The sequence below is a fragment of the Rana temporaria genome, chromosome 4, assembly GCF_905171775.1.
Source record: "Rana temporaria chromosome 4, aRanTem1.1, whole genome shotgun sequence".
Taxonomy (NCBI): Eukaryota; Metazoa; Chordata; class Amphibia; order Anura; family Ranidae; genus Rana; species Rana temporaria.
The window spans coordinates 360,442,124-360,466,075 of record NC_053492.1 but is presented as its reverse complement, the minus strand read 5'-3'; the positions used below and the strand labels follow the sequence as shown (position 1 = coordinate 360,466,075).

General features: G+C 40.8%; 1 protein-coding gene across 3 annotated transcripts in view; it reads left to right on the top strand.

Annotated features, from left to right (window-relative positions):
- Window positions 1-23,952, top strand: part of SYNE1 (spectrin repeat containing nuclear envelope protein 1) — a 595,717-nt gene that overhangs the window by 562,147 nt on the left and 9,618 nt on the right. For all 3 annotated transcript variants that reach the window (XM_040350885.1, XM_040350884.1, XM_040350883.1), the window contains 7 exons: window positions 414-556; window positions 3,660-3,786; window positions 6,045-6,256; window positions 9,451-9,651; window positions 16,256-16,384; window positions 18,469-18,681; window positions 23,492-23,584. In XM_040350885.1, coding sequence (XP_040206819.1) covers window positions 414-556; window positions 3,660-3,786; window positions 6,045-6,256; window positions 9,451-9,651; window positions 16,256-16,384; window positions 18,469-18,681; window positions 23,492-23,584 — 1,118 coding nt within the window. The remainder of the gene's footprint in view (window positions 1-413; window positions 557-3,659; window positions 3,787-6,044; window positions 6,257-9,450; window positions 9,652-16,255; window positions 16,385-18,468; window positions 18,682-23,491; window positions 23,585-23,952) is intronic.

The following is a 23,952-nucleotide window of genomic DNA, read 5'->3' as shown; positions in this document are numbered from 1 at the left end:
CATCTGTTCTTAGAACAAATTTGACTTCCTCTACAATTTGCAATGTTCATATTGGCTTCCTTCTCTTGCTTCTCTTTGGAAGTGGTACATGACAATGTTATTTTTGAGCAATCTCTAGACATATAGTCCCAGTTAACATACAATTAACTCATTTGAGCTTCTTTCATTTATGATAGGAAGGGAGTCAGAGTTTCTGTTCTTATTCATTCTTTAATACTTCTGTTTATACATTTTTATACAGCACAAACATTACTTGCCTGGCTTTCTAAGTCACTTACTGACACATCCAACAGTTAATACTTCTGTCATTCTCTGCATGCTTGCTACATTAGTTATTCTATATGCTTAACCCATGTACAAATTTTGAGACTGCTCAGCTCAGAAAGAATTATTGTTTTTTTATTCTGTATCAGGAGAGTCTGGTTTGTTAGAATCACAGATCCGTCAGCTAGACAAGGCACTGGATACCAGCCGCTTTCATTTACAGCAGACAGAGAATGTCATTCGCAGCAGGACCCCCACTGGACCTGAACTAGATTCAAGTTACACAGGATATGTAAGTATTGACAATGGGGAATCCAACTGTTTATTCTATACGGATACCTTTGAAATGTCAGAGGGGTGTACCTGCATTTTTAATGACTTCCATGCCAACCAAGACAATTTTTTATTCTGTTCCAAAGTCAATGTTTTTAAAATGACCCTGTCACCAGCTGGATGATGTTCGAACAGAAAAACCCTGTAAACAAAAAGGAGAGGAATACTGACCTTTCCATGCCGGACGGGAAGGGAAATCTTTGCCCTCTTCATGAGCTTTGGTGGATGCTGCTTTGAATCTGTGTACTGTGGTGGCATAAGAGTCGGTGTATAATAATCCACAGTGCACAGCAAGTGACGCAGAGGCGGCTCTAGGCTTTGTGAAGACTTAGGCCTCGTACGTACAAACGACCGAGTTTCTCGGCAAAAACCAGCAAGAAACTTGCTGGGAGATATTTTTTTGCAGAGGAAACTGGTCGTGTGTACATTTTCGTTAAGGAAACTGTCGAGAAACTCAACGAGCCAAAAAGAGAGCAAGTTCTCTATTTCCTTGACGGGAATGGAGAAAATTGGCTTGTCGAGTTCCTCGACAGCCTAACAAGGAACTCGACGAGGAAAACGATGTATTTCGCCCGTCGAGTTCCTCGGTCGTGTGTACGAGGCTTCAGGCAAAACTTGACATGGGGCCCCACTCTAGGGTTGCCACTTTTTCTTCAAGCCAAACCTGAACACTTCAGCGTCGCGCAGCAATTTATTTTCATAGTATGCATAAACTGCATAGATGTTGCTATTAAATAACATTTCTAATAATATGAGGTTAATCAAAAGAGTTCCCCTTTACATCAGAGTCCACAGAGTTCCACTTTTACTGTAAGGGGGGACTCTGATGTAAGGGGGAACTCTAACATAAGGGATGCTCTTTTGTACGGCAAGGACTCAGATGTAAGGGGGAGCACTGTGGCCTCTGGTGTAAAGGGGAGCTCTGATATAATAAGTGTTCTATGAACCCTGATTTACCTTAGCTTACTTAGAGGCAGGAGAGAGAAGGGGGAGGGGAGACTTAGTCCAGTCTGAAAAATGTGTTCGGGTCTCAGACAGTCAGAAACCCGGACGCATGATTCCAAACCCGAACTGTCCGTGTGAATCCTGAACAGGTGGCAACCCCACCCCACTCACACCCATGATGGGAAAAATAATTCAAGGACAAGAGCCTCTTCCCCACAACCCTGGGTGGTTGCGGGGGTCTGCGGGCAGGGGGCTTATCGGAATCTGGAAGCCTCCTTTAACAAGGTGGCCCCCAGATCCTGCTCTTTAATAACTAAGGGGCCGGGGCCACCCGGTGATGTCACCTGGTGAACTCGCCCCCTTGTGACGACATTGACTGAGGGCATGCTGGGTCATTGACATCACAAGGGGTGGTGTCACCGATATTCACTGGTCCTAATGCTGCCTGAGCACAGCAGCGTTAAGGTCCCCTGTCCCTCAAACCTGGGGTAATGCATTGGCTAAGTTAGGCGGCCACGAGGCCCCTGTGAGTGTGAGGCCTTAGGCGACCGCCTAATTTGCCTAATTAAAGAGCCGCCTCTGAAGTGATGCGTTATCTAAAACTCCTGGAAATGTTGCATAACAGTAGCGTCTGGAGTAAATGATGAAAGAAAGAAAGGTGAACATTCGTCTTCTTCTTTACAGGTTTATTCTGCTCAAATGTCTTTTATCAAATGTCAGTGGCACGTTAGGATATGGCTATAGATTTAGTCAGGTTAGTATATGATGTGCAGGAGCAGTAAAAAAGTACAATTACATAGTGAGAGGCATTTATGAAAATCAGATCAGAGGTTCGCTCCTATTTTCCATCTACTATTTTGAACAGTGCCCGGACAAGGTCATCTAAAGCACATGGAAAACATGCCAAACTGTGAAGCACAATCAGTCCCCCCCCCTTACATATCACCTCTTCTAGTACAAAACCCCCCAATACCCTTCCTAACACAAATCCTCTCCCCCCTCTCAACACAGTTCCCCCTAAAGCACACACACACAAATTTCCCCTCCTAGAATAATTCTTACCGCCTGCCGCCCCCCAAATCCCCCCTTTCAACACAAATCTCCTCCAATCTCCTCATGGTGCCTTTCTACCTCACATGATACCACAATGCCCAGGGCACCCGCCCATACGGAATGATTGTTGTGATAAATGTTCTAAATGAATTTGTCTGGCAGTATGGCTAGAAAAAGCAGTTCATACATGGTGTACTGATTTACACAAACCAGAGTTTTCCAAAGCACCTAAGCATGGCTCCTCTCTGACCCTTTAAGTCAAGCAAGCAACCTGATTGGTTGTTATGGATGCGTGCCTAACTTTTGTTACATCTATGTGTAACTTAAAGTTTCTGGATTATATAGCAAAAGGTTTGTGGTCACCTGACACTCACAGTTTTACAACAAGAACGAGAAGACCGGCTTTTCATTTCATCCCAAATGTGTTCAATAGGCTTGAGGTCAATGTACAGTTCCTCCGCACCAATCTTATCACACTATTATGTATTTATGGATCTTGTTTTGTTTTGCATGCCACAACTATATATATATATATATATGTGTAGATCTAGATCTATATATATATAAATATACTGTGTGTATATATATATATATATATATATATATATATATACTGTATATCAACACACATCTGACAGTTTCTTATATAACCCAGCCACTCTATTCTTGCATTCCTGGATCTGCACACCTGCAGTGGTGATTTTGAGGGATTCTCGCCGCCTTTGTAATTAACTTTATAGCTTATAGAACACAACAGAAGCAAATAGAGCACACAAAGGTGGATGCAAGCAACAAAATCACCCAACAGGAACCGAGTCGGGAACTATGACAAGCTAAACTTTCTGTTGGTGTACAGGGCTAAGTCAGCCCATCATTTTTCCACCTATAACTAAAAAAAAAATGTTTTTATGTAGACTTGACAGTTTAATGATACTTTGTTACATTTTGTATGTCTTTGTTCCAGCTACTTGTCAAACATAAAAACAAATGGCAAGGAACCACCAAAAGAATATTGCTTCCACTAGCTTATTCTGTTTAATTTGATCAATGTTGTTGTTCCTTAGATGAGGCTTCTTGGAGAGTGTCGGGGTAGCATAGACACTGTGAGGAAAGTAAGTGGGAAATTAAAAGAGGAAGAGGAGAAACTCTCAGGTTTCATTAACCTAAACAGCACAGAGACACAATCTGCTGGTGAGTAGTATGTAAGGGTTTACACGTACCTGTTAAAACTTAAAGTGGTTGTAAAGGTTTTTAAATAACAAACATGTCATACTGTACTTACCTGCTCTGTGCAAGGGCTTTGCACAGAGCAGCCCAATCCTCCTTTTCTGGGGTGCCCCGGAAGCCCACCTGGCTCCTCCTCTTTATCAAGTGCCCCCACGGAGAGCCGCTTTCCCTGGGGGCACCCATGCGTGCAGGCTCACAAGTCATGCTGCTGCGTCCATTGACACAGACAGCATGACTCGGCCCCACCCTGCCTCCTGTGTCACTGGATTTGATTGACAGCGGCAATGGCTCCTGCTGCTATCAATCTATCCAATGAGGACTCGAGACAACAGCTGGAGTCGCTTGGCTTGTGCACATCGCTGGAACGATCAGGTTCAGGTAAGAAAAAGGGGGGCTCTGGGGGCAGCTACAGCACAGAAGGTTTTTACCTTAATGCATAATGCATTAAGGGGAAAAACCATGAGACTTTACAACCCTTTTAAATATACGTAGAATTATCCAGAAGTAAATAAATAGTAATTATTGTGTCGTATGATACAATGGACTAGCTAAACATATGATAACTTATGCCGCTTACACACGATCGGTTCGTCTGATGAAAACGATCGTCGAGATCCACAGCAGTTTTCTCGACGAAAAACATACACACAACCGTTTTTCTCAGCAAAAAAGCTCTGCCACCAATTTTCTTGATGGATTTTGCAGAGGAAAACAGTCGTGTGTACGAGGCCTTAAGGTTTGACCTCATATTAGATGGTTTTGGTAAATCTTGGAAGCATTGAACTTTCTCAGCACGTCGTTGTGTTTTACGTCACCGCGTTTTGACACAATCGTTTTTTTAACCGATGGTGTGTAGGCAAGACTGATGAAAGTCAGCTTCATCGGATATCTGATGAACCGATCGTGTGTACAGGGCATTAGAGGTCCATTTACAAACAATTTGATGGCCAATTCACCTGACATGTATTCAAAATGTGCTCAGTATTCTTTGAGCAACATTCATCTTACTTTTAAAGCAAAATTAGTAGACATTCACATTTAACCAGCGAAAACTGCTTTCTTGACATTTAACAACATATGTTCTTCAAAAGAAGATAGCCTTTTAAAATAGCGATTTCTACCTTCCCTATACAATCATCTGATATTCTTTTATGCTGTAAATAAGATTAAAAAAATGTGGAATGATTTAATTTTTTGACTGAAATGAAATGGTTGTGGATAGAAAGTGCTTAACCTGTGTTTTAAGGCCTCGTTCACATGGGCATACCGATCCATACACTTGTGCGAAAGGCTGTCCTTGGCTATCTGGGATGCACAGGTGTTCCATGCAGGGAGATGCAGGCAGCCTGTTCAAATCAATGACAGTTGGCTAGACCTGCACAGATCTCCACGCGCATCCCATAGTGTACCAAGTCTACCACTGAAATAGAAGGACTGGGGGCCAAATCCACAAAGACCCGGGGTAACGGCGAATTTCAAATTTAAGTTACACTGCCTTAAAATTTCTACCTAAGTGCCCGATCCACAAAGCACTTACCTAGAAATTTCTGGCCGTGTAACTTAAATTCGGCCGGCGCAAGGCGTTCCTCATTTCATGGGGGCGATTCCCATTTAAATGAGGCACGCTCCCGCGCCGGCCGTACTGCGCATGCTTGTGACGTCATTTCCCTGACGTGCATAGCGCGAAATTACGTTACGCCGGGCTTTGTGGATTGCGACGGGTCAATAAAGTTGCGTCGTGAAAAAAAAAAATACGGGGCGAAAAAAAAAATTCAAATTCGAAAAAAAAACGCGTCGCTAGACAGAAGGGTCTGCTTTTACATGGTGTACTAACTTTACACCATGTAAAAGCAGCCCTAATTTTGCGTATGCAACTTAATACTTACGGAGAAAAAACGAAGCAGAAAAGCTTCGTGGATCTCCGTAAGTGCTAATTTGCATACCCGAGGCGGCATTTCGACACAAAATGCCCCCAGCGGCGGATGCGGTACTGCAGCCTAAGATCCGACAGTGTAATTCAATTACACATGCCGGATCTTCTCCCTAACTATGGAAAACTGATTCTGTGGATCAGTTCCATAGTTAGGACCAGGGATACGACGGAGTAACAGCAGTTACTCCGTCGTATCTCTTTTGAGGATTTGGCCCTGACTCTTTAAGTATTTTCAGCTTTTCAATAGGAACTTCAGTTTTGCTTCATTTTGATATCATTGCTGTCCCAGGTGTTATCGAGCGATGGGAATTAATTCATGCACAGGCCTTAAACAAGGAACTCCGAATGAAACAGAAACTCCAGCAATGGCAGCAGTTTATGTCAGATCTGAGCAACATCATGGATTGGTTGGGAGAAACAGAGGAGGAGCTTGAACAACTTCGCCAGCTTGATGTCAGCACAGATATCCAAATTATAGAACAAAGAATCAAAAAGCTAAAAGTAAGTTATTTCCTCAGTACCACGTTACCACGTGCATGCAGAGGCAAAAAAAAAAAAAGGTAATGAAAAAGGGTGCATACAAATTGTACTGGTTTCATTTAAAGCAGCACTAGTAGAATTGTGTTTAACCACTTAAGCCCCAGACCATTTTGTTGCTAAGTGAACGGGCCACTTTTTGTGATTCAGCACTGTGTCGCTTTAACTGACTATTGCGCGGTCGTGCGACGTGGCTCCCAAACAAAATTAACGTCCCTTTTTATCCCACAAATAAAGCTTTCTTTTGGTGGTATTTGATCACCTTTTTTTTGCGCTATAAACAAAAATAGAGCGACAATTTTGGAAAAAATGCAATATTTTTTTACATTTTGCTATAATAAATTATCCCCAAAAAATATATACATTTTTTTCCCTCAGTTTAGGCCGATACATATTATTCTACATATTTTTGGTAAAAACAATCGCAATAAGCATTTATTAATCGGTTTGCACAGAAGTTATAGCGTCTACAAAATAGGGGATAGTTTTATGGCATTTTTATTAATATTATTTTTTATACTAGTAATGGCGGCGATCAGCGATTTTTATCGTGACTGCGTAATTATGGCGGACACATCGGACACTTTTTAAAATTTTTCGGGACCATTGCAATTTTTACAGTGATCAGTGCTATAAAAATACACTGATTACTGTGAAAATTACACGGGCAGTGAAGGGGTTAACCATCAAGTTATTGAATACACTGAGATTTATCACACAAATATTACTTAAGCCCCATACACACTATCAGTTTTCCTGCAGGTTTTTCTCTTCAGGTTTACCAAAACCATGTAGTGCAAGGGCCTACCTGATTGCATACAAATTGAAACTCTTAGGCCGGGTACACACGGACAAACATGTATGGTGAAAGCGGTCCGTCGGACCGTTTTCACCATACATGTCTGCCAGAGGGCTTCTGTACGATGGTTGTACACACCATCGTACAGAAGTCCGCGCGTAAACAATACGCGGGGCGTGTCCGCAGTGTCGCCGCGTCGATGACGCGGTGTCGCCGCGACAATGACGCGGCGACGTGGGCGGCCCGCCTTTAAAATGCTTCCACGCATGCGTCGAAGTCATTCGACGCATGCGAGGGACGGCGGGCGCCTGGACATGTACGGTAGGTCTGTACTGACGACCGTACATGTCCGAGCGGGCAGGATTCCAGCGGACGGTTTTAAAACAAGTCCAGGAATATTTGTCTGCTGGGAAAAGGCCCGGCGGGCAAATGTTTGCTAGAATTCGGCCCGCTCGCGCCCACACACGACCAAACATGTCTGCTGAAACTGGCCTGCGGGCCAGTTTCAGCAGACATGTTTGGTCGTGAGTATGGGGCCTTAGGCCTCGTACACAGGACCGAGAATCTCGTCGTAAAAGAAACAACGTTTTCCTTGACGAGGTTCTTGTCAGGCTTGTCAAGAATCTTGTCAAGCTTTCTTTGCGTACACACTGTCAAGACAAAGTCTCGTTGTTCTCAAACGCGGTGGCGTACAACACGTACGACGTCACTATAAACGGGAAGTTCAATTCCACTGGCACAACCCTTGGGGCTGCATTTGCTAATCTCATGTTACTGCGTGTTAAGTAAAAGGTTGGTGAAAGACGATTTGCGCTTTTCAGTCTGTTACAGCATGACGAATGTGCTATCTTCATTACGAACGCTACTTTTACCGAAGGTGCGCTCCCGTCTCATACTTTATTCTGAGCATGCGCGGGTTTCTAAGCCTACACACAAACGTATTTCTCGTCGTCCGGCCCGAAGAGGAACATGATGAGGAAATTGAGACTCCCAACGAGAAAAAAATTTCTCTTTTTTTCTCGTCGAGATCCACAGCAGTTTTCTCGACGAAAAACATACACACAACCGTTTTTCTCAGCAAAAAAGCTCTGCCACCAATTTTCTTGATGGATTTTGCCGAGGAAAACAGTCGTGTGTACGAGGCCTTAAGGTTTGACCTCATATTAGATGGTTTTGGTAAATCTGAAGAGAAAAACCTGCAGGAAAACTGATATAGCCAGATTCACGTAGTTTGGCGTATGTTTAAGCCGGCGTAGCGCACCTCATTTGCACTACGCCAACGTAAAATAGAGAGGCAAGTACAGTATTCACAAAGCACTTGCTCCGTAAGTTACGTCGGCATAGCGCAAATGGGTCGGCGTAACCCTGCCTAATTCAAAGTAGGCATGTAGTGGGCGGGCTACATTTAAATGAACCGTGACCGCATGTAAATGAAGGCCCTTCGTACGGCGCATGCGCGCGCATGCTCAGAATCAAGTCGCAAATACTCAATGCTTTCGATGTGAACGTAACCTACGCCCAGCCCCATTCATGTACGCTTACGCAAACAACGTAAAATTAGACGGCTGTTCCGTCGTCCATACCTTGCATGGGCTGCGCCATCTTTTTGGTGGTTTATCTTTACGCCGGCGTATGCCTTATGTAAACGGCGTATCTTACTGCGACAGGCGTACGTACGTTCGTGAATCGGCGTATCTTGCTCATTTACATATTCGACACATAAATCAACGTACACGCCCCTAGCGGCCAGCGTAAATATGCACATAAGATACGACGGCATAGGAGACTTACGTTGGTCATATCTTGGCCAAGTTTAAGCGTATCTGGTTTCAGAATACGCTTAAATATACGACGGCGCTCATTCGAACTTACGACGGCGTATCTACTGATACGCCGTCGTAAGTCTACCTGAATCCGGCTAATAGTGTGTATGGGGCTTAAGACATTGATTCAAAAATCTTCTAGTGTATGACCAGCCTAACTATATTGTATCAATTGTGTTGCTTGTCAAATGAAATTAAAAAAAGTGTGTCTGCGCATATTCCTGTTGAGGTTAATTGGTAAGATCATTTTTGTCATGAATAGTATACTAGAAAATGAGCTCTTGCAATTTATGCTATTCCTTTATTTTAAAAACAGTAGTCTTGTGTCCTGACATTGGCGTGAAAATAAAAGGAAAACCATTACAAGAGAAAATCAGAAAGCCCCATTTGGTCTACTTTACATCTACATGTAACTAATGTAGAAACTAAAGTGGCACTATTCAGATATTTTTTTTTTTTTATGCACTTCTAGAATTAGGCATGTCTGCCACCGATAACAACAAATATATTTTTCTTCTTCCACTTGCTTATTTCAGGAACTTCAGAAGGCTGTAGACAGTCGGAAAGCTATTGTGCTGTCCATTAATCTCTGCAGCTCCGAGTTCACTCAGGCAGATACTCAAGAGAGCAAGGATCTTCAAGAGCGCCTGAGCCAAATGAACCTAAGATGGGACCGTGTGGGCAGCACATTAGAAGACTGGCGCTGTTCACTACAGGATGCTTTAATGCAGTGCCAGGTTTGTAACAGACTCCATTATTTACAAACTTGTCAAGTGGTATTTTTTTTTTTGTGTGTAAAGCAGGTTCACTCAGCGCTTTCTACAAAATCTAGAACACATTAATAGGACTGTTTTATTATGTTAAAAAAAAACTGATGCCAAAATACAGCAAGATTGATTTTAATTATATTAATGCGGTTGCATTATATCCATATACTACCATTTGTCATTTCATAAATATTAGGGATCATAATGATACTGTAGGGAATATTTAGGGTGAGTCTGACACTTACTAACCATTAACTGCAGGTGAATCTCCCTTGGATATGTATTTGTAATAACAGTGATTGATTCACTGCCAGTGAAGGTTTGGTGAAAGTTACATTCACTGCTTTATAAATATGTGTGTTACAAAGCTGTCTGATAATATTCCAGCTATAGATAGGCACATCTATTCCACATGTCAAAGTGTTGGTATTTTAGTAGAGTCTTATAGGTTGAGTCAATCGTTGTCTTTTATATGTTTTGGATACTCAAAGAGCAAGATACCCCTGTCTCTGGGCTTGCCTACCAGGTAGTCTCTGAGGGATTTAAAGTGGTTGTAAACCCATCCAAATACCCAGCAAAGTGACTGGCCTCATGTGATACACAGAGATTTAACCAATCCTCCTACATACGTTGCAGCTGTTTATCTACAGTCTTCTCTGCAGTCTTCTCTTTTCTACATCCCTCCAAAGTCCATAATTTATAAAGCTCTTCTGAGCTGTCAGAAAAAAAAGAAGAGATTAGAAGAGATTACACACTGCCGAGCTCAGGGAGGAGAGTTATGAGAGATGATTGGAGGGAAAGGACACCCCCCACACAACATACAGGAACACAGCTGAGGCTGTAAATCACAGATTGTATGTTAGAGATCTATGCCCTGTCACCATTTTTCTCTAGGTGTCAGGAAAACTTTTAGAAGTGACTCATGCAGATAGAAGAGGAACAAGGCAGCAGACAGAAATGACACTTAAGCCACCCATAGATGGTGCAATTTTCTTTCCTGCAACCACGGTTTGTGCAGGGAGCAATCCCAGCCAGCAGAACACACAGTGATAATTGTTAGTGGCTATGGCTGCTGGCAATAATCGCATGAAAAATCCCAAGTTGATCAATCAATTTATCACCCTGGGTAAAATCAGCCTGACCATACATGGTTTGAAACTCAGCTGGTCCTGCTGAACCTGCCGAGATTCGTATCGTCTATGACCAGCTTTAGTGCTCCTTGATTAAGACAAATATACACTATAGAGCAGTATACTTTGTTCATATTTCATGTCTGAGGTTTACAACCACTGTAAGTAGCTGTCAGGTCATTTAGTTCTCCACTGTCTACATCTTAAATATTAGTTTTGTATACTTTAAAGATTAGATCAGACTGTAAAACAAAAAAAATGTCATATTAAGCTTGTGGAATATTACTTTCTGTCCATTTTTATAATTTTTACTAATAACGATAATTCTTTCTGCTCAGCTGTAGTGTAGCCAATGGAATGACCCATTCCACTGATCAAGTGAAATTTTAAGGAATATCTTAAAAGCTGTCCAATGTACTGATCATATACTGTATGAAAGCAGTATTAAGCCCCGTACACACGATCAGATGGACTTTTTCCATCGGAAATTACGAGTGTATGCCCCATCGGAGTAATTCCATTGGAAATTCTGATGAATTCCATCAGAGTTTAGATTTTTACAGAGTTCTCTTTTACTCCGTCGGAATTCCCCTAACCCCAACCCCACCCCTAACCCCTAACCCTAAAGCCTAACCCTAAACCCTAAGCCAAACCCTAACCCTAACCCTAGTTCCGATGTGATTTTGGTCAGACAAAGGTCTGGTGTGTACAGGGCTTTAGTGGTATCCAGACTTATTATATGATATGATGGTTTCAAAAACCCTATATGCACCTCTTCTCCTAAGTCATCCCAGCAGGACAAATATATAAACATAGAAGCTATTAACCTCAACCTCAAAGGTGGAGTGCTAGCAGCCTTTACTCCCCCCCCCCCCCAGCATTCTGACACTAGCTTGTAGGAAGAGGGGGTGCTATTTGAAGGCAATATTTTTATTGTATTGCTTTGATAGGGAAAACATTTTTTGTACTTGTAGTTATTAATCTCAATAAGATGATAGAGTCCAGAATAGTTTTTTTTTTTGTTATTGAAATATCAACATAGGAAACCCAAAGTATTTTGGGGGTTCAAATACTCCCCTTTCATCATAACCAGTGAGTAACGTACTTCAGCAATGCTTGGCCATGCTTAGAGTAATAGCATCACGTTTTTGTGCAAGTAGGTAATGCTGCGTGAATGGCTTATGCCGCGTACACACAATCAGTCCATCCGATGAGAATGGAGCGATGGACCGTTTTCATCGGTTAACCGATGAAGCTGACTGATGGTCCGTCGCGCCTACACACCATCGTTTAAAAAAACGATTGTGTCAGAACGCGGTGACGTAAAACACAAAGACGTGCTGAAAAAATGAAGTTCAATGCTTCCAAGCATGCGTCGACTTGATTCTGAGCATGCGTGGATTTTTAACCGATGGTTGTGCCTACTAACGATAGTTTTTTTTCCCATTGGTTAGGAATCCATCGGTTAAATTTAAAACAAGATTGCTTTTTTTTAACATATGGATAAATAACCGATTGGGCCCACACACGATCGGTGTTGACCGATGAAAACGGTCCATCAGACCATTCTCATCGGTTTTGACCGATCGTGTGTATGCGGCATTAGGGAGACAGTCCTGCACTACCCTTGAAACATATTAGATGTGGAACTAGACCTTTACAATTCTGGCTATACGTCTGCACACAAAAAATATATTTTTTCTGCATTACAAGTAGCCTTTGTCAAAAGGAATGCATGAATAAGGCCCCGTACACACGACCAGTTTCCTCGGCAGAATTCAGCTTCCGACCGAGTTTCTGGCTGAATTCTGCCGAGGAAACTGGTCGTGTGTACACTTTCGGCCGAGGAAGCCGACGAGGACCTCGGCGAGGAAATAGAGAACATGTTCTCTATTTCCTCGTTGTTCTATGGGAGCTCTCGGCCCGCCGAGGTCCTCGGCGGCTTCAGTGTTGAACTGGCCGAGGAACTCGATGTGTTTGGCACGTCGAGTTCCTCGGCCGTGTGTACGAGGCCTAAGACTTAAATTTGCATTGAATCTTTTTTGTACAAGCATTTTGCTTAAATATATTTGTGTGGAAAAAATGTAAATGTGGTGGAAAGAACACTGGCAATCAGAAATGTCATATGAAACATATTGATTGTTTATGCATCCAGGCTTGTATAGATAGGTACAGGGTGTGCCGGGTGTGCCTGGGCACACCCTAATCACTCCATGTGTTGCATATTCCCCCTATTTAGACCCCTGATATTTCACCAAATAACCTTTTTTTCTTTTTTCTTCTACACAATTGTAAAAAAAACGATAAAAAAATTAAATTGTAAAAAACAAAAAAACAAATTTAAAATAATAAAAACTACTGATAACGTCCATTGCCCTACTTACACCAATCTCTGCCCTTATGACACCATCCGCTGCTCTACTGACATCAGTATATATACATGCACACACACATATGTGTTTCAGCTTTGGGGTGCACACCCTAATTCAAGAAGCTGTGCACACCTATGATCTATATATATATATATATATATATATATATATATATATATATATATATATATATATATATATATATTGTTGAGCACCACTTGCTCCTACACTTTTGTGTGTTTTTATAAACATTTATTTTTCAAATGAATTATAATCAAGAGTTATTGGAGTTAATTTTCTTGGGCATTTTTTTCTTAGCTTAGTGAATGTAGTGAAAATTCACTTGGCAAAGAATATCCAATCACCTACAAGGGAATTTTTTTTATTTTTGCTTGTATATGATTGGATGATGAAAGTCAGCAGAACTTCCCCACATTCACTAAGCTACAGTAAGGGAACTCCCCATGCAAAGTACAAATCCCCTTGCAAAGTGAACAGCCGATTTGCCTTTAGTAAATCAACTTCATCATGTTTAGTTGTAAAAAAATATGGCTTTAAAATAATAGAATGAAAAAGAAAAGATAGAAAAATAAAAAATAAATTATATTGAAAGCATTAACAATTGTATAGGTCTTTTCATTGAATGATTGCTGTAAATCAGCACAGCTCATTAAATCAGTATATAATGATTAATGTTTTACCTCCTTTGAAGTTCATTTCCCATTGAATTCTTGGCATTGGCATTTTCTCAGCAGATGCAACTCTCTTGCTCCTCCCTAACTGTTTCCAGACAGTTTTAGGCCTCTTGCACACTGCTGCCTAAAAACTCTGAATTTTTATGCATACAAGTATTTTTTACTGATTTGAATGCTGTCCATTGTTTTCAGTGTGCCTGTATACACAGGCAAGTAAACAATATGCACAAATACGTGCAAAATAAATTCAAGACATTTTGGCCAGCAATACTGATGTTCAAACATCAGTACCGTGTGCAAGTAAAATACTAAGAGTTTCATGTGACTGGGGCCTAAACTTTTATGTCTTCAATTATTTTGCAGTTAAAAGGTTCCATAGCATCTTTCAGCTTTTTCAGTGTTTAACCGCTTCAGCTCCGGACCATTTTGATGGTCAAAGACCAGGCCACTTTTTGAGATTCGGCACTGCCTTGATTTAACTGACAATTGCGCAGTCGTGCGACGCTACTCCCAAACAAAATTGACGTCCTTTTTTTCCCACAAATAGAGCTTTCTTTTGGTGGTATTTGATCACCTCTGCGATTTTTCTTTTTTGAGCTATAAACAAAAAAAAAAACGAAAATTTTGAAAAAAATTCTATATTTTTCACTTTTTACTATAATAAATATCCCCAAAAAATATATAAAAAACATATTTTTCCACAGTTTAGACCGATACGTATTCTTCTACATATTATTGGTAAAAAAATCGCAATAAACGTTTATTGATTGGTTTGCGCAAAAGTTATAGGTTTACAAAATAGGGGAAAGAATTATGGCATTTTTATTAATATTTGTTTTTACTAGTTATGGCGGCGATCAGCGATTTTTGACACTTTTGACACCATTTTGGGACCATTGTCATTTTTACAGCGATCAGTGCTATAAAAATGCACTGCTCACTGTAAAAATTACACTGGCAGTGAAGGGGTTAACCACTAGGTGGCGCTGCAGGGGTTAAGTGTTCCCTATTATTATTATTATTATTATTATTATTATACAGGATTTATATAGCGCCAACAGTTTTCGCAGCGCTTTACATCGGGGAAGACAGTACAGTCACAATACAAACCACAGGGAACGGTCATCAGTGACAGTGTCACTAGGCAGAATAGGGGAATGCCTTGTTTACAAAGGCATTCCCCTGTTCTGCCCTTGCCGACCGCAATCGCGGGACTCCCTGGAACATCGAGTTCCCGGGACCCGCGGCCGCATTCGGGAGGCACGCAACGGGCAGACAGAATGGCACGGGCAGGCATATTGGTGTACAGGTACGTCCTTTTTAATCTGCCACCCAGTGGGCACGCACATGCCGCTGGGGGCGCGCGCGCGTGCCCACTGGGTGGCAGATTCAAAGGAACGTACCTGTACGCCAATATGCCTGCCCATGCCATTCTGTTTATGTAAATAGTCGTGCGGTGGTTGGCTAGTGGTTAAATGTGTTAAATAGATAAAACATTTTTTTACAGTAAATCATATGCTAAATATTTGCAAGCTATTCTTTCATTTGTTATGGGAAATTTCAGAGGGTTATGGTATTTAAAGAGATCACAAAACCCAAAAGATCACCTGTAAAAGAAGTGTAAATATATTTACCTTTCCAGCTGCAAGTATTCTACACTAAGGGTCCTTTCACACGTGCGGACCGTTTTTTAGATCAGTTTTTTATCATCAGTTGATCCGTTTTTTCATCCGTTTTACATCCGTTTTTCATCAGTTGTCATCCTTTTTTCATCCGTTTTTCATCCGTTTTTCATCCGTTTTTTTTTTTGTTAGAACTTTATTTTTATTACATATTTTGATGAAAAATGGATGTTAGCGGATCGGATGTTAAACGGATCGTCCGCTAACATCTGTTTTTCGTCCGTTCCGTTTTTTTGAGGGAAGAAAAATAGGGTTTTCTTCCGTTCAAAAAAACGGAGCTTAACGGAGACGGATGTTAACGGACGTTAGCGGATGCTCATCCGCTAACGTACGCTATCCCATTGGAAAGCATTGCAGTCCGTAAACGGACGTATGAAAAAACGGACGAACGGTCCGCACATGTGAAAGGACCCTAAAGTGTAGACTGCTTGTCCCTCCCATGTCAGCCGCTGTGGTCCCTTCCACCAACTTGTACGTCATCTAGTAATCAAATAATTGAGGGAGCTGGGAATCGGAATTCTTGTGACATTTTCATACACTGACCGTTGAAAGGGAAAGTATGTTCACATTTCTTTTACTGATGGCCATTTGGGTATAAGTGACCCTGTAGTGAGTCACTTTAAGGCTGACGTTTATAAATGGAGTGCACATGTTACAGTTGTAATACTTATTTTGTATGTGTATGTATATGATAGGACTTCCATGAAATGAGTCATGGGTTACTGCTTTGGCTAGAAAACATTGACCGAAGAAGAGGTGAACTGCTTCCTATCAATCCCAGCCTTGACAGTGACACTCTTCACGACCATCTCAAGCTGTTGACGGTACTAATTTTACCTTTTTTATTTCCATAGGGATATCTGTCATGTCCGTAGTTCTTATATTCACAGATGAAATATTATGGCACTGTATTGCTCATATTTACTGCAAAATGGAAAACACATTGAAAATTTACCCCCGACCCTATTACATTATGAGTTCTAGATTAAGTAAATAATAGTTTACAGTTTCATTTGTAAAAAGCTAGGTCTTTCCATATATCAAGAATTTTGTTTTCTATTAGATCGTTATAACACGGTATGGTAAAAGACTGCAGGTGGATTTTTACATTGTGGGTTAATTTACTTTTTAATGCATTCTTTTCATTGTTCTTCCATTCACTGACACATGTTGGCTTGTTAGTGTTAACACATTCAAGTGCATTTATCAAAACTAGAGCAGACAGATTCTGGAGCAGTTATGCATGGCAACCAATCAGCTTCTGTATTTAATTTCTCAAAGCTTAACTGAAAAAACTGAAGATAGGAGCTGATTGGTTGCCATGCACAGCTACTACAAATTCTGCCTACTCCAGTTTTGATAAATTTCCCCAAGTTTGTATATGAATGTGTGGTTGTCTTTTTTGAAAGTTTGTACATATGACAAAAACTACTTTTGAAATTAAGATAGTTAAAAAGTTTAAAATTGCATAAGAAATGTAAACAAGAACATCAAATGTGTCAGGTAGGTATGTAAGCCTTTGTGTTTTGTTCTGTTTTAGTCAGTAGATAGTGAAAGTTTTTTTTAAAGTGAACCTGTGGCTTTTAAAGAGGGAGTTCACCCTAAAAAAATGTTTTACCCGTAGATTGATGCTCATTTTGTCTAGGGGAATCGGCTAGTTGTTTTAAAATCCGAGCAGTACTTACCGTTGTAGAGAGCGATCTTCTCCGTCGCTTCCGGGTATGGGTCTTCGGGAGCGGGCGTTCCTTCTTGATTGACAGGCTTCCGACGGTCGCATCTATCGCGTCACGAGTAGCCGAAAGAAGCCGAACGTCGGTGCGGCTCTATACTGCGCCTGCGCACCGACGTTCGGCTTCTTTCGGAAAATCGTGACCCGATGGATGCGACCGTCGGAAGCCTCTCGGAAGACTGTCAATCAAAATAGGAACGCCCAGTCCCGCAGCCCATACCCGGAAGCGGCGGAGAAGATGCATCTCTAAAACGGTAAGTACGGCTTCGATTAAAAAAAAATAGCCGATTCCCCTAGACAAAATGAGCAGGAACCTAAGGCTAAAAAATGTTATGTACGGGTGAACCTCCGCTTTCACTAACACGGGCTGAGGGCTCTCTTGTTGTCCCCATGGTGTAGATTTACTAAAACTGGTTCACTCAGAAATTGGTGAAGATGTGCATGATAGCCAATCATCTTCTAACCTCATCTTGTTCAATTAAGCTTTGGCAATAATACCTGGAAGCTGATTGGTTTCTATGCAGAAGTGAGCCTGATTTTGCACTCTCCAGCTTTAGTAAATAAATCCCCATGTAACAGAGCTTGGTGTCTGAGCAACCAATCACCAAGCACATACTAGCCTGTTTTTGTAATACCAGGTACTTTTCTTTGCTTCTGGATCACAAACAGAACAGTAAACTCATTAGTACTGTAATGATACTGAACAGAGTCAGGAACTACAGTGCAGGTACATAACCTAAAGCCTAAATACCTTTAAATTACTGATCTGCTGCCAAGGGAACACTAAAGTCAGGCCTACTGTAGACTGGAATCTGCAACACTTCCTGATCTGTGGAAAGCTGGTCTATCCACTACTGTCTGTTTCAATTGGACCACTAATTACCACTAATGATGGGCAGACTTACTGGCCAATTGATATAAGCGGGAAGCAAGCAAGCCTTCAAAAATAGCAGGAAGTGTTAAGGATACCATATACGTATTTTAAGGTTCTCCTGGCACTGGAGCCGTAACCTAAAGGTAGGTACCCCTAGCTCATTGGCTGCTTTAGTTTAGGTAAAATGTGACATAGCTCATTCTATAATATTAGACTAACTTGAACAATGAAAGTCATTAGTACTAAAACATTTCAAGTTTTAGACGTTTAGTATAAACAAGACTGACCTTATGCTTGCATAACAGCAAATCAAGCGTGAACTGCTCGAGTCACAGCTGAAGGTGGCATTACTGCAAGACATGTCCTGTCATTTGCTGGTCAATGCAGAGGGCAAGGATTGCCTTGAAGCCAAAGAAAAGGTACATGTCATTGGGAACAGGCTCAAAGTGCTCTTGAAGGAAGTAACTCGTCATATCAAAGAAATAGAGAAAATATTAGACATTTCAAGCAATCAGCTGGTAAGTGTTGCAGTGTGAGTGGATAAGAATAACATAAAACTTAAAAATATAATTTAAAATGTTTTTCTTTTAATGAGCTTGTATCAGGAATTAAGCGAAAAATTCATAAGCAAAGAGTGACATTATGCAAAGGGTGTCAGGTTGCTGTTTAGCATATACAGTTCGGTGTAATTTATGTTTATTTATCTTATTTGTGTAGCAGTAAGGCCCCAGTGGGACTGCATTGTTTGGCTATTACACTGCAAAATTGCCTTGTCTCCTGTGTGCCTGGTTAACACAACCATGTTGTGCAGGTGGTGTGTGCTGAAAAAGGTACGCTGTACTTTTTTCCAGGGCAGTGTAGTGCAAGGCAATTAACTTCCTCATACCACACAACGGCCAACAAAACTTAATGAATTGTCACTGTTTGATATTTCAATAAAGTTAGTCTTAAAAAAGAGAACAGTGCAATGCACCACGATTGGTGCACCAACACTGTAGTTATCCAGCCCAGTCGCATCACACACCAGCCGCTACATTGTAACACAGCGGCTGATGTGAATAGATCCATATGTTTAATTTAATTTTATTAAGATTTACAAAATATGAAAGCATATTAAGGTATAGTAAACATTGGGTAAAGTGTACAAAATATATGTAAAACATTGTAAAACAAAGTAGATCGTAGTAACATCAGACCTGAATATAAGGAATACATGACAACAACCAACATCACACTTATAATGTATATTACACATTGCTTTAATAACTACATAAGACATTTCACATATTGCCTCTGAAGAGCACAATGAAATATTTTTTTTCAACAATTACATTGTTGTAAATATAATGTTAATCAGATGAAATTCTGAAGACCAAGAAATTTTACATTTTAAGCCTAGATGTCTGTTTAAAAATATAACAGCACTCTATAACTGCCAGCAATTTCATTAAATGTATTAATAGTCTAATTTACACTGCTATCCAATTCAACATGTTTCACCTTTTTTCTAAGTTCTTTCTAAGTCTCAGAGTTTACAGTGATGGACCAGTAGACTATACCATCTGGAAAGTGTGTGAGGAGGGCCAATCCTACCTCTTTTCTCCTATTGTTTCTTTTCTCCTTGTGCTGTATCCTGTATACTGATGGTGAACCATTTAGAACATAATACATAAATATTCCCTATTGGGAACCAAAGAGGCGACTCCCTAAGGGAATTAAAGACGGCTACTATCGGTAATGTTGGGCAATAATGGATCAATTATAATAAAATGTATAAATGTTTATTGATGTATCAAAAAAGTCATATACAAAAAGTGGTAAAAAATTGTTGCTCTATATAGAGCCAATAATGACCAAGATGACAAAATACCAATCTATCAATGCTCCTAGTATAATATATACCGTTGGTGCAAATAAGGCTGGGTTCACACTACGGTTTTCCCGTCCGTCAGCCGCATACGATTTATATGAAAAACCGTATGCGGCTGAAACGGACGGGAACGTATGGAACCGCACATATGTGCGTTTTCCATTGACGTTAATGTTAAAGGAAAACGTATGCGTTTGCCATACTGTTTTAAAAACGGCCGCAAAACCGTGGTTGAACACGGTTTTGCGTACGTTTAAAAAACGTTTTGCCAGCAAATCGTACGCACCCGGATGCATCTGAGTGCATACGATTTGCAATGCATTGTCTATCTATACGTTTTCCCGTCCGGGCCCGTACGTTTTCAATACTGAAATCGTATGCGGCTGACGGATGGGAAAACCGTAGTGTGAACCCAGCCTAACAGTGAACCATAAGGACAATTACAAACAGTTACACTAACATAAAACAAAAACTGGTCCGGACGCCTATTAAGCCACATATATTGATAAGTCCGCTATATACAAAAAATCAGCTTACAAAATATTAAATTAAGGACTTAGTCATAATTTATGTGGCTTCCCCGGGGGTGAGATGGGAGTAGCAGTTGTAAGGTGGTATGGATATATATGAGTGATTATTAATAGAATGCTTGTGACATATGAATTCAACAGTGTGTCTCATTAATTAGTTGGATCTCTGGGCTGAGTGCAGAGTTTGACGAGTGTTTGTTATATCTCGAGGTCTGTGTCTCTGTTATTCCCCACGATGAATCGTATAGCTTCCACATATTTTTAATGATGCCATTGAAATATATGATGAGCAATTTCATTTATGGATACAAAGTACTAACCCTATGGGGAGCGGCAGAGGATCATGTGTCATATACATAAATAATAGAAAGTGCAGGAAGTTCCCGTGAGGGGTGCTGGGGTTGGCGGGTTCCCTCCTCCCTTAGGAGTTTGGAACTTCCGCAATACCTTGCTAAGATACATCTGCTCCTTCGTATCTTCAACATGTAATGTGTCTTTTGACTTATTGCTTTGTCTGATGTCGACAGATGGCTCTGCCTGCTACTTTGTCAATGTATTTTTTTTCCTAAATATTAATAAAAAACTATTGAAAGAGAAAGTGCAGGAAAAGTGCTACTTTTTATAAGCATTTAGAACATAAGCCTGGTGTGTCTGCCAACCTTAAAGGCCACAAAAATACTAGTGGTCTGGTAAGGCAGATGGCAGTATCAGTATATGCATAAGTGCATACTGTATCTCACAGAAGCCTTAAATCCTCCTTGTCACTTGAATGTGAGAGTCGCTGCACAAGAAGACTGTGCTATATTGTAAGAATATTTGAAAGTCCTTGTAGATATTTGTCCAAAAATATCTCATGGTTCTGTTCCACATGAGTGGAGGATTGTGTGAATAACAGTGCATCTTGTATACAGCTGTAAGGGCCCTTTCACATGACCATTCCTGTCTGTTTTTCAGGTGAACCCAATCGGACCCTCCATTCTCCTTTATAGAGAGCGACAAACGTAACCACTTAACCCCCGGACCATATTGCTGGTTAAAGACCAGAGCACTTTTTGCGATTCGGCACTGAGTCACTTTAACTGACAATTGCGCAGTCGTGCGACGTGGCTCCCAAACAAAATTGGCGTCCTTTTTTTCCCACTAATATAGCTTTCTTTTGGTGGTATTTGATCACCTCTGCAGTTTTTAGTTTTTGCGCTATAAAGAAAAATAAAGTGACAGTTTTAAAAAAAATATATATTTTTTACATTTTGCTATAATAAATATCCCCCAAAAATATATATATAAAAAAAAAATCCTCAGTTTAGGCCGATGCGTATTCTTCTACATATTTTTCGTTAAAAAAAATTGTAATAAGCGTTTATTGATTGGTTTGCGCAAAAGCGTTTATAGCGTTTACAAAATAGGGGGTAGTTTTATGGCATTTTTATTAATACTTTTTTTTTATTAGTAATGGCGGCGATTTTTTTTGGTACTGCGACATTATGGCGGACACTTCGGACACTTTTGACACAATTTTGGGACCATTGGCATTTTTATAGCGATCAGTGCTATAAAAATGCATTGATTACTATAAAAATGTCACTGACAGGGAAGGGGTTAACACTAGGGGGTGGGGAAGGGGTTAAGTATGTTCCCTGGGTGTGTTCTAACTGTAGGGGGGTGGACTCACTAGGGGAAATGACTGATCGCTGTTCATACATTGTATGAACAGACGGTCAGGCATTTCTCCCCTGACAGGACCGGGAGCTGTGTGTTTACACACACAGCTTCCAGTCCCCGCTCTGTAACGAGCGATCGCGGGTGCCTGCCGGCGATTGCGCCCACTGGGCACGCCCACGGGAGTTGGGGGCGAGCGTGGGGCGCGCACGTGCCCCTATTGGCTGCTGGGCGAGGTGACGTATAGCTATGTGGTCTCGCCCAAGCAGTTAATCAGACTTGTGTCCATTTACACCCGCCTACCTCCTACCTGGTCTGGCAAAAACAAACCCATAGGGATTTATTCCCACACGTCTTGCTGGATTGGATCGGAGGGCAGTCGAGTGTAAACAGACAGCCGGTCTGTTTACATCCAACTGCCCATAGATCAGAGCCGACTATGTCTGTTTCCACTCTGTATAAGTGGAGCGGACATGGTCCTGTCATCCGCCCGCTCTGCTCAGCTCAGCAGGGAGAAAAACAGATCTGACCCATGTGAAAGGGGTCTTAGGCCACAACAGAATGTGATAGTTAAATACGTTAAGTGTATAGAACAATTGTCTGGCATGCATACGACCATCAAAAATAGAAAGAGGTTTCACTCAAAGTCATGATCATGGCAGTCTGTGACCATGGAGAGATTCTGGAGTGGTAGGCCAATCCAGGATGTCAAAGAAAGCAGGAGGAATATAACTATGGGCCCAGTTGAAATGCCACATGCCCAGACAAGCTTCCACTGCAAAAGACTTCCTCGGATGGCATTCCTCTGATGCTGCTGCTAATCTTGATTCAGCAAAAATTCTAATAAATAAATAGGGGTACCACTAGAGGAGGCTACTTCAACATACCTTACAGATGTTATAGTGTACTAGCCCATCACTGTTACCTCTGGAACACAAAAAAATAACAGAATAAAACAAAAAAACATGCAATTATATAGTAGTTTAGTTTAAGTGTACACAGTTTAAGATGAAATGGTACATAATAAATAAAACATGCTTTTGCTTATTCTGTAAAGTATTCTAGGAACGTTCTGAATATAAAAGTGCAGAGTTTTGTGTTTTTGCTAAGTCTTAAAAATTGCCAGATATGTCCCTTATAGTACATAAACTCACATATTGGTAGGCATAACATATACCACATACCACAGCTTGAGAAAACAGAGTTTGTTGTTATTATTTATAGGCAATGTATCTTTCATTTACATATGTATTTTATTCGTACACACAGGAACTATCTTCATGGTCTTCTGCAGATGAGTTAGACACCTCTGGATCCCTTAGTCCAGTGTCTGGCAGGAGCACCCCCAGCAGGCAGAGAACGGTAAAGCACACATGGTTTAAAATAAACAGAGTTCAGAAAGATTTGAGAAATAGACAGGCAGCGCTTGTGATACACACCTACTAGGTAGGCCCAGAAGTACATCCATATTTCCATTAGCTGGACACACTAAAATTTCCCACTGTCCTGACCCCCTGACATTTCACTTCTGCACAAACAATTGGGTAAATTATACTTTTTAATGAAGCTGGGGTTATGTTGGCCTATCCTTTTATCATTCTGTTTAATTATATTTTAATCAGTTTTCTGTGGTTTTGGAACTATGAATTTCATTTGCACTTTAGTTAAATAACACCTATAAATTCTATCCCTATGAACTATTTGATCTCCTTAATTGATTTTTCACATTC